This window comes from Spea bombifrons, chromosome 2, assembly GCF_027358695.1.
Source record: "Spea bombifrons isolate aSpeBom1 chromosome 2, aSpeBom1.2.pri, whole genome shotgun sequence".
Lineage (NCBI taxonomy): Eukaryota > Metazoa > Chordata > Amphibia > Anura > Pelobatidae > Spea > Spea bombifrons.
The window spans coordinates 91939128-91951614 of record NC_071088.1 but is presented as its reverse complement, the minus strand read 5'-3'; the positions used below and the strand labels follow the sequence as shown (position 1 = coordinate 91951614).

Genomic DNA, 12487 nt, shown 5'->3' with positions numbered 1-12487 from the left:
TAATTGTATAAATAAACACAACTACCACCCTTTTTTCATATAGATATGACATCACAACTTGCAATGGTTAATTTAGTTGGAGCAAATACCAGCCAATTATTTGCATGTAACATGTGCCATTTTTTATAGCAGTACTTTTCTCCTTTTTTGTTCAGCAACTTATTATTTGCCATTGCAATCGCCAAATACCAACAAATCTCAGTCATTTTTCTGACACCTTTATTTATAATCCTCATCCATCAAAAATATGTAATATGTTAGAATCAAAGGCAATCAAATGACTCGCGTAATAGAGTAATCATTTTAGTTCAGTTACAGTATAACATAGGGCACAACCAAGCAATGACCTGAAATCGCTGTTTACCGATGGCTGTGGGTTTCAACGCCTTAGCCCTTCTTCATCCTGACTATGATGCCTACCAAGCTTCCTCTACACTTTCTGCAGCCCTCATTTTCTTTACGTTTCTACATTCCTTTTCTGCGATACCCGCCATCTTCACATTTGCACCTTTTTCCTTACTTTTCGGTCTCAAATACAGATCTAACATTCAGATATGTTCATATTGAACTAGATGATTGAGTTGGCATCTAACAGTACAGATAGAATCAAAACTGCTTTCTAAAAATAAATCGACGTGAATGCTTCCAGCTATATTGATTATGTATGATCTAACCACTGGATTTCATTAAATAAATCATTTATTCAGTGAACTATATGTAACAAATGCACACATGCTATAAATATACCACTACTAGGAAGGGTAGGATGTTTATAATACACCTCATGTATATAAACTGACAGATCTCTAAAAGGAAACAAAGTAGCCCCAACATCTTTGCTTACAGGGTAAACAAGTAGTATCAAGTAGTATTTTAGCATATATCAAAACAAAAATGAACACGAGAATTTTAGCCACTTATTAGGCAACTGTATAAGCTCAATTGGGTTTATTCACCAAAGGGAGAATGGTCAGGAGTGTTTGCAGGAGACTCGTGATTTCAGCTTCACTATGCATGGAGGGCTAACCCCAGCCAGCTTCTTCTTTAGGAAGAGCTTGCCTGGACCTGTATAATGCAAAATTGAGTTGTGCAAATTGACCAAAAAATGATTCAACATTTTTGTTTCTTTTTTGGTCCATTCGTTTTCAGACAACAAATTGTATTTACTGCCTTTTTTGGTTAGGAAAAATTTGTCTTTTTCCAGTCAGAAACATAATTTGTTGTCACACACCCTTACTCAAGCTTTCTGTCAGGTTCCACCCTTCTCAGCCTGGAGTATTCAATACTTTGTTAAGCACCCAGACCTCATTATTTCAAGCAGCTGAACCTTCTTACCTGGATTGAGGCCTGCCTATATAAACCTGCTCTGGCCTTCAGTCAGGGCCTTTGCATTAAAGTTTTATGACCGTTTTGCTCTGGCCCTGTACCTGATCCTGAATTGTTCCTGGCTTCCCGTGTACCTGATCCTGAATTGTTCTTGGCTCCCAAGCCGAGTGCCCTGCCAGCGCACTCCCAAGCCGAGTGCCCTGGCAGGGGGCTCCCTGCCGTCAAGCCCTGCCATCGGCTTTCTGCCAAGAGACTTTCTACCTGTACTTGTTTTTCCTGTCAACATCCCTCTATTCATTATGCATCGTGGGCTACAGACAGAACCCCTTGTATCCCTTGCATCTGGGCTGCTACCCGACCTGTTTACCCGGTTTGTGACACTTTCTCACACTCTCAATTACTCTCTGACACTCTCAATCACTCTCTCTTAAGCTTTATCTCAATGTCTCCTTACATTCTTCACCGATCGCTGACCCTGTGGCTCCCCATTTGCAGAAGTACTCCAAGAGGCCAGAATATTAGAGAGGGATTTGTGTGAAAGGGAAGTGTTTTTGCACCTCTCTTTCTCTGTGATTCTGGCTTTTTGAAGTACATTTGCAAATGGTGGGAGCTAAGGTGCAAACCACAGTGACAGCCTCTACACTGTTACCCCAATCTCAGTGAGTGTGGATGCTCTGCCCTTTTGCGGAATGGCTTGGGTAATGGCCCAGATACCGGGGAGAAGCATATGAACAAAGAAGATAGAAGAACAAGAAGAGGCAAGAGAAAAAGTGGGCTACAGAACAGCAGATGAAGACAAGGAAGCAGTCAGAGGAGTGAATATATGGTGAATAATACAATGCATTGGATACATGTTTATATCTCACCTGTGCTTGTGCTGATGTTTTCTGTCCCTACAGTTTGTCCAATTAAATGATACTGATTTAGACGAGAGCCATCTTCTGCAACAACCACCGACTTGTGGGTGACATTAGTCCACTCATACCTCAGTTCAGAATTAGGATATGCATCTTCAATGAGAAAAAGACATGCACATTATGTTAGGCCTCACCAACATTCAGAGTGTCAATACACAAACATACAAATACTAATGAGTTATAAACTTGGAACCACATGGTATCTGCTGCAATTCTAATTAGCAGCGTAACATTCCTTTAATCTTCAGAGTGTATACAATATTGTAGAGAAGGTCTGTAGGCCCTATATAGCCAAGCTGGTCAGCACCCAAAGCCTGGAGATCTAACATCTAACTAACTGGAAGTAATAGTAGTAGATAAAACAAACAAAACACTTTTCACCTTTTTTAGAATTGTTTAAATTACTTTAGCACTGACATGCTTTAAAAAAAATTCATAGGCTGATGTATTGATTAAAAAGTGGGAACAATGTGACAGGGATTTGTAAAGTCGGAATCCGAGCTATAATTTTTTCTAAACATTATATTTGATTTTAGGAAAAGGAAACTATAGCAAACAATGAAAACATACAATTTAAAAAGACAGCTATGAACCTCAAGTGCTTTGTGGCTCTGTACAATAGAGACCCAGCATAGATACAATTGTATGGATGTGGTTTTAAACTCCTTTAGACTGACAACCACTAAATGCTGCTGTAAGCAATTAACATAATTGCCAAATCCAATCAGTCAGATAAGTTGCGTAATTAGTAGATTCTACCCAGTGGACACAAAATTCAGGAGGCAATTTGCAAATATGCCTTACTTCCATCAAAAAGAAATCGTCGGTCCCTGATCATATTAACACATATATCATCAATATGCATATTGCCTGTCATTCTAAAAAAAAATAACAAAAAATGTATTCTTTCCATTGGTAAAATATCAAAAATGTGCTGATCTATCTAAATAACCAAGGAAATGGCTTGCAAACTATAATTACGCACACCTGTACCAGGTGTGTTATTTACTATATACAAAAAATTCCATTAACACTTTTTTATTTTATTTTTTGTCTTTAATAGGTAAAACCAAAATTATATTTTGCATTTGTGGCCTTATTGCTCTTAATATTCTAGATGGACATTTCTGCAGTGTTCTAGTTTCTTAGTAAAGTTGATAAAATATGACAGGAGATTAATATTTAATTTGACCAAGTAAAATTAGATGGATAGACACCACTTTTTGAAGCAACTAAATATCACCTATTATTGTAATTGTAAGAGATAGTAGATACTTTCTGATTTATGAGATAATTTTTCTTAGTTAGATTTATAGATATTAAGGGGGGACATATATTTAAATCTGAGCTTAAATACAGCATTGTATATAGTAATGAATGTCCACATTGACAAAAACTTCCTCTGCTTGGAGAAAGAAGATTACTGACCTAGAGTATTTCTCTAGGAATGACTATGTAGAGTCATTTTGCCATTTTCAGGTTGACAGCTGGGTCACCCATCTAATAGTTTCCCATCCTAAAGAAATGGATGAGTAGTAGCTTGCTCACTATTATTATTATTATTATTATACTTTATTTATAAAGCGCTGACAGATTCCGCGGCGCTATGAGAGATTGCATTGATTTTCATTTCACCTGTGTCTGTTCAGGTAGCTTCCAGCAGACATGACAGTGCTACCAACTCTACCAATCCTTTAAATCATCCATACTCTCAATTATAAACAACATTTTAATAAAAGTGCTAAATGCCAAGGTTGTCAGTTTCCAATGTGAAATGGAAAACCAGATAAATTATGCTCAGAAATGACTTTTGCACACATACACAATAATTTATTTGACTATACCCAATGAACTGATATAAATATATATATATATAATATATAAATATAATTTAAAACTAAACAATTAAATGGCTTGCATAACGTAAAATAAAAAATGAAAATATTTTTTGCAACATGTCATTCTGAGTGTATAAAATGAAGAATAGCAATAAAAGTAGAGACTGCAATGGCTTTTATGTTTTCTCAGGTGCAACGACCTTGTAAAACACAAAATTATTTTTCTATTGAGGAACACTCTTACTTTGAAAGCAGAAAAAAAACTCTCTTTGATGATAAAAGAGATCTGCTTATCTTGGTCACATCAGGTAAGATCACAAGGAGGGGACTGACATCTGACATTCTTATTTCCACTTCACAAACAGACCTTACTGACCTGGGATAAAAGCAGCAACTCTTACAGTGAACCATGATAAGTATTCCATGGTCACCTAATGAATCAATATATGGCTCTGTTGATATATAGATAGATAGATAGCCCCAAAAAGGTATATATAGTGAAAAAGGAAGAATCTTATGCCGGACTGATCAAAAGTAGAAAATAAACAGCAAAATATATTCTAATAAAATGTGTGTTAAAAATAAATGTAATTATTTTTAGCAAAATATTTAACGATAATATTAAATTAATTCGCAAACCAAATGTTGTGCTCAGTAAATGGGATACTGTTGGATAACTTTTTATATATTATGTTGCTAAACAATAGCTGTCATCAATTGTGAATAGGATGGGACAGTCCCAAAAAAACTGACCTTATGCTTTATGTTGTCTGTCCAAGCAAATCTTTAATTCATAGAATGCAAGTTACTTGATTATCACAAAATACCTCTGAAATGCAGCCCTTTGGCACTCTTAAAATTGCTAGTGTGTGAAAACAGCTTTTCCTTATCATTAAGATTTTCATTGGTCAAGGTTAGATGAAGATGCTGATCTGTCATCATGTAACATGTAAATCTACATGTTACACCTCATGCCTCAGCACACTAATAAAACCCTACATAATGGTGTTTATAGATTAATATATTGTATATGTATACATGTATAAACACATAATACATATACTACCAGTAAGAAAACCTGGCTGTCAAGTTGCGCTCATATTGTGTGATATAATATGCAGTGCATTGTAGAATATCTCGCAAATCACCCAGAGACCATACAGGCCACTTGTAACCCCATGGTGAAAAATGACAATTTGAAGTATTAAAAACAATACATTTCTAATATTCTTATTTCTCTAAAGGACAAAATCATCTTTTTACATTTACTTTGCCTTTAATGTCTACTTTACCATTAGATATTAAGTTTTCCCTTTTTTCCTCCTACCTATCTAACTGATCTATATTTTAAAGGAAGCTACTAGCTTAAAATAAATGATCCGCCTGTATTGAAGTTGCAACATTCAAAAGTGCTTTAGGCATGTATTGGAGAAGTGATGCTGGAAGTCACAAGAGACAGCAACATAATATTTCTCTGCTAATATAGTGTTTGCTCTGCTTTTATTTTTTTTTCATTGCAAACTGAAACCTTTCAAATTCCCTTTTTTTCAGTCTACCAAGTTACTAATCTAGCCCAGGAATTCCTATTAAATACATCACTCAGGGCACAGTAGTTATGGATATTGAACGAAGATATAGGATGTTCTGAATGAAAACACAAGATGGAACAAAGCATCACGTTCTATACCGTAAATTACCAGATTTTATCAGAAACTAATGAAACCAAATTGTATTATAATTCAGGGTTTGCTTATGCTGTATGTTAGGATTGTGCTAGCCAGGTTAGAAAAAAATGCAATTGCCTCTGTCTGTGCACCACTCCAAGAAAGAGAAAAATCCTAATTTTAAATGGTGACTTGAGGATGATGAGATATTATGATAATTCTTGATGATAATAGAATACCAGTAGCATTTTATATTGAAATGCTCATAATTCTTACATTCAAAACAAATTATGAATGTCGACAGGTTGAAGGCAAGAGTCCCTATCATTTTGCTTCACTTTTTGCCTATATTGTGAGATGTATATTTTATTATTTTTAATAAACAACATAAATATACCCAGATTAGCCCAAGATAAAGTATAGTCTTTCGGAGATCATAACTAATACTATAACTTGAGTCTTTTCTCCTCTTGTGTGGACTGCCATGCCCTGTGTCCTTGTCTGTTCCATCGCTGCCTTAGGGAATGGAGATGTCACTCATGTCTCACATTATTTAAGCTGATAATTTTGTTGGATGGTGCCAATTGTTTCTGAGAAATTTGTTGACAAGCTATCGGTAATTTTATAGTTTAGAAAAGGTTTTATTCATTTTTTTGTTACTAGCGGCAACAGACACAATGTATGTGTTTACAAAAAGCAACTCAAAATTGGTCAATGAACCACATAATTTCCTCAGGGTACTGAACAGAAGTCCTCAGTATTTCATTAGAATTGTAACTCTTTTAACCGCTGTCATTAATTTACAAGTCGCCCCGTTCACCACATATGTTAAATTACAGTGCATATACCCCCAAGAGCAGGGTGTTTTAACCATGCTTAAAGCTCATCAGATTGTGAAGTGTTGCAGAGTATAGCTTGATTACAATCGTGCAGTCACATCAAAGCTGGATTAGTGGGGTTATGAAACAGATCATGGTAAAGAGTGATTTCAGCTTTGAACAAAACATGCCGAGGGCTATTCCACCCATGCTGTTGATGTTCCTACACCGACTTGAAAGTAGTCCCTGCTGAATAGGGTTTACATTTACAGCACTACATTTACTGTTTGCCAATGTAAACATATGTAATGGAGATGTCAAGAGCATACTTCGGTTTTTATAAAAAAAAATTTAACAAACCACTTATTTCCCAAAATAACTTGTTTCCACACAGCAAAGAACCGTTTACATGTAGTTGGTAATGTATGTAATTTATAGGGAAGCTATTGAATTGGATAAGTACTTGCATATGTGAATAGAAAAAAATCATAGAACCGATTAATAAAATAAAACTGTAGGATTAATATTCAGTTTTATATATATATATATATATATATATATATATATATATATATATATATATTAATTATATTAGGGTAAATTAGACATTTAATCCACAGCTGTATTTTGTTATATTAATTTATCAACATGACAAAAATGCCAATGAAAAAATTTCAAACCATATTTTTAGATTTTTTTACTAACAGATTTTAGCTCGCTGTGGTGTTTCAATACCTCCAACATTCGAGGATATTATCAATTTTAATGGAAATGGACTATACAAATTCAGATCCATTTACAATATTTTTAATTCTGTTTAATACTCTGTTGAATATGTTTAACTATTTAATGACAAAGCCCGTACATGTACGGGCTCAAAATGCATTGTTTTCAATGGGTTTAGGGATCGCCCATAGCCCTTAAGGGGTTAAATCAGTTTATTGGTGTTTTCAGGCATATTAAACAGAGCACAAAGACATAGAGGGACAACAGTAAAGAGATTGTATGGATTTAAGAGCAACAATGCTCTGTAATCATCTTATCAAAACTCTAATCCTCACATTCACATTGAGTTGAAAGGACCCTTGTCTTCTATTTCAAATACAATAATTTGTCACCATGGACTGTATTAACTTGGAAGCTCTATATCAAGACGCTCCAGCTGCGCCTGTCTGCATGAGGTTTATACCAAACCCATGGAACATGAAGAAAGTAATACAGCAAATATAGCATAGTGAATAAGAAAAAAGGATAATGAAAGAAAATGATACAGGCACTCCTTGGGTCCAATCAGTTTTTGTTCAGAAGTGTGGCATTTAGGGTAAGGTGGAGTGGTGTGAGTAGGCGGTAAGCCAGGGGTCCCATATTGCTTCTAATTGGGCCATTTGATTACGAAGCTTAGCCATAAAGTTAAGAAGACTTTAAATATTTGCTTGGATCTTTCTTTCTGAAGGGTGTAACATAGTAACATAGTAACATAGTTCATAAGGTTGAAAAAAGACCAAAGTCCATCAAGTTCAACCTATATACCTATTGTGTGCCTACTGTGTTGATCCAGAGGAAGGCAAAAAAACCCTTATGAAGCAGATGCCAATTGCCCCATACCAGGCGGGAAAATTCCTTCCCGACTCCAAATATGGCAATCAGAATAAATCCCTGGATCAACGTTCTGTCCCTATTAATCTAAAATCCATAACTTGTAATATTATTGCTTTCAAATTAATATATCATACTGCTTGGATATCCGTGGTCTGCCATATATATAATCAGTTTCTACATTATGGTTCCGTTAAGAGAAACTTTGATAATGACCTATTGGTTATGGCCGTATGTCTCCCTTTGTTCTGTTATTTATACCTTTCGACAACGGATTTAAACAAGCTTTGTGTGTGGACTCCGTGCACACTTCCAATATGTCAGTACAGGAGATGGACGCATCCCTACTGATGTAAATGGAAGACCACAGATGAGAAACATATAAAAACAGCAATCGGGGATTGAATAAGCACAGCATTTTTTTTTTCTCATGATAAAGTCCAACTGTGGGAAAAAACATCGAGGACATTAGAGGACATTATTCTGCAAGTTTTGCATGTCTTTATTTATTATTTATTGATATTTATTCATACATTTATTGGCCATTTCACTTTATGAGAGTGTTCAGCACTTTATTGAAGCACTATAAAGGAGATTGTCTCTACAGTGTTTTTTGCACAGAAGAGCTATGTACAATAATTTCCGAATGTTTCTCATCTGGACTTTTTCCTATATTAATATTGCGGAGATATGTGTACCTTTCTTGTTTTTAGATACCATGGAAGTAAAGGATTTTTAAAGACGAGCTTGTGCACAAGTCTGTTTGTGAGTGCAATATCATACACATATTACACATTTACTATAATTCTACACTATTGTTGTTTTTTTCTTTTTCTCTGTTTGCATAAGCGCCTCACATTTTTCGCTTGTCGTCAGGACGTTAGTGGTAAGCTTGTGTAAGTTTTGAGCAGGCATGTCCCACCCAGCATCCAATATGGACACATGCAAGTGTTTCATCCTTTTGCTTGTGAGGCAATCTCAGCCGTCATCTAACTCTTTTCCAAGTATTGTATGAGATCTTCATGGCTCTTAGAGTGACATCCTCGGCTAGTCTAGGATGATCTGTCCAAAGAGCTGGCCGTATCTGGTGGTGGGCGCTGTTTTCAATGTCCACCAAAGGTAACATTTTCCTGGGGTAGAACCACGCTTCCAACTGAGAGCTTCTAGATGGTAGAATTTAAGCCTAGGTACAGACAGACCGCCTCTCTCCCTCGAGAGATACCATGTTTCTCTATTAATCCTGAGTTGTTTTGAAAGTCAACTATGTTTTCTTTGGGTAGTTGTATGGCTAATGTACAGAAGAGATAAAGTAACCATGAGAGTTCCCCTTTGTGACTGGGGGGTGGGGTAATTTGCCTTGTAAAGAGTTTCAGGTTCATTTGTGCTTTTAACTCCCAGATATTTGACATAGTCTACTCTCCACTGAAAAGTAGGCGTACTCAATGGACTCTTGCAGTCCTTTTGGCAGATTGATATTTAAGGCGTCCCGCTTTTCATTATTTATTTTATATCCTGAAATTCGTGAAAATTCTTTCAGTAGTGGATAAACATCTGAAGGGAATATTACAGGATTGTAATGTAAGACCATATGTCAATGGGGTCCCCTGAACCAGTATGTTGGCTCTCTCCGTGACCTTTTCTTTAGATAATCTTAGGCATCTGTAAGGGTATTGGTTCATGTTTAATGGCCTCTATATCAAACACCATCTTGCCTTCTTCTTTTTGGAATGCACCCTGCACTCTTTCCAAGATATCAGTGTCACGTCTACCACAAGCCAGAGCACTCACCGCAGAAGTTCTTCTCCTGGAGGAGTGCGCAGAGACGCAAACCCCAGGTATTCGATGATCCCAACAGTGAGGAGGCCCGGAGTGGGTAGATATGGAGAGGTAGATAGTCTCTGGGTACAGCTGGAGAGATCTCCACCAAAGTAACGTAGGAGGAGGGCAAAACTAACGCAGAGTCAGACGAGCCAGGGGTCATACACAGGACGGGTAGTCAGCCAGAAGGTGGGTCAGATCCAAAGCAGGTAGTCAGACGATCCAGGTCATACACAGGACGGGTAGTCAGCCAGAAGGTGGGTCAGAATCAAAGCGGGTAGTCAGACGATCCAGGTCATACACGTAGAGACAAACACAGCCAAATCGTAGAGCAAAGGGTAGTCAGGACAAGCCAAAGGGTCAGATAATCCAGAAATTCCGATAATACGTACAGTAGCAATAACCAGCAAAAGACCACACCAGGGTACCGGTAACAGGGCTTCTGGGTTTTTAAATCTGGCGCCAGTAGACACCACGCCCCCAACACTGACGTCACACGCGCCCCCAGCCTGCCAAAACGCGGCAGCTGCAGCTAAACCTAGCTGCAGTTACGCGCGTGTCCAGCAGAGGGAGCACGACCGCAACGGCGAGCACCCAGCCGGCGCTTCCTCCTGACCTCACCACGAGGTAAGTGAAGCGGCGAGCCGGGAGCCGAGCGGACGGACGCAGGACGACGGGGGACAGCGGATCCACGGGAGCAGGTGACATTACCCCCTTCTCGAGGGCCGGCCGAAGGCCGAAAGTTACCTGGTTTATCAGGAAATTTCTTGTGGAAATTCTGTACAAGGCGAGGAGCATTAATGTTCTTGACGGATACCCAAGACCTTTCTTCTGGACCGTAACCTTTCCAGTGTACCAGATATTGAATAGTGTTACGGAATCTACGAGAATCCAGGATCGATTGGATCTCATATTCAAGGTGAGTATCAATTAATACCGGGCGAGGACGTGGGATACTCTTGGTATAGCGATTACAAACAAGGGGCTTTAGTAAGGATACATGAAAAACTCTAGGAATACGAAGACTAGGGGGAAGTTGAAGTTCATAAGCAACAGGGTTAATTCTCCGAAGAACACGAAACGGACCAATAAAACGAGGAGCCAGTTTGGAGGAAGCGACTTTGAGCTTAATATTCTTTGTGGAAAGCCAGACACGATCTCCTGCCATATAAGATGGACCCAACCGGCGATGTCTATTGACCTGGCGTTTATAGGTTTCAGACGCTGTAGACAAACATTGACGTGTCTTGGCCCAAATGGAAGGGAGTTGAAGTAAATAATGGTCAACAGCGGGAACAGGAGTCTCTGGAAATACTGAGGGCAAGGTGGCAGGGTGAAAGCCATAATTGCAAAAAAAAGGAGAAACTTTAGAGGCTTCATGCGTGACATTATTTCTTGCAAATTCAGCCCACGGGAGCAATCTGGCCCAGTCGGAGTGATGATCTCCAATAAAACAGCGAAGGATCTGTTCTAGGGATTGATTCGTTCTCTCGGTGCACCCATTAGTTTGAGGATGGTAAGCAGATGAGAGGGCTAGAGAAATCCCTAGTGCTTTACAAAATGTTCTCCAGAAGGTGGCAGTGAACTGAACTCCTCTATCCGACACAATCTGCGTCGGGAGGCCATGGAGTCGAACGATTTCTCGAACAAAAACAGGTACCAATTCGGGCGCAGAGGGGAGTTTGGGCAAAGGGATGAAATGTGCCAACTTCGAAAATCTATCAACGACGACAAAAATAACGGTACAACCTTCAGAAACAGGTAAGTCCACCATAAAATCCATAGCGATATGGGACCAAGGACGAACAGGAACAGGCAGAGGTAGTAACAATCCGGCAGGACGAGAGTGAGAAGCTTTGGCAGTAGTACATTGGAGACACGCGATTACAAAGTCATGACAGTCGGATCGAAGCTCAGGCCACCAAAAGTCCCTAGAGATAATGTCCGCCGTGCGCCGAGCATTGGGATGTCCAGCAATAAGGGATGAATGAGCCCAGTATAGCACTTGACGCCTTTCAGATTCAGGTACAAATAGAGTACCCATGGGCCAAGCACTGTGAACCGGAGAACGAGACTGAGCCTTCAATATGCGCTTCGTCAAAGAAGAATCGAGTTGAGTGGTAATAGCAGAAATTATACGAGCTGGAGGGATAATAGGTTCAGGAGTCGGATTGTCCTCAGAGGTAGAAATAAATTGTCTGGAAAGCGCGTCGGCCTTGACATTTCTTGATCCCGGTCTGTAGGAGATAATAAAATTAAATCTGGACAAAAACAGAGTCCATCGGGCCTGTCTAGGGTTTAGGCGTTTAGCCGCGCTGAGATATTCCAGGTTCCTATGATCAGTGAGGATAGTGATGGGATTACGAGCCCCCTCGAGAAGATGTCGCCATTCTTGTAGAGCCCAAATAATACCAAGCAACTCCCGGTTACCGACGTCATAATTAGCTTCGGTAGAGGAGAATTTGCGGGAAAAATAGGCGCAGGGATGTAGACGACTGTGAAATTCTTTG

The 12487-nt window shown here is 38.7% G+C and overlaps 1 protein-coding gene across 1 annotated transcript in view; it reads right to left on the bottom strand.

Annotated features, from left to right (window-relative positions):
- Window positions 1–12487, bottom strand: part of GABRA5 (gamma-aminobutyric acid type A receptor subunit alpha5) — a 62762-nt gene that overhangs the window by 19678 nt on the left and 30597 nt on the right. The window contains exon 7 of the mRNA XM_053455182.1: window positions 2193–2336. Within this exon, the coding sequence (XP_053311157.1) occupies window positions 2193–2336 (144 nt within the window). The remainder of the gene's footprint in view (window positions 1–2192; window positions 2337–12487) is intronic.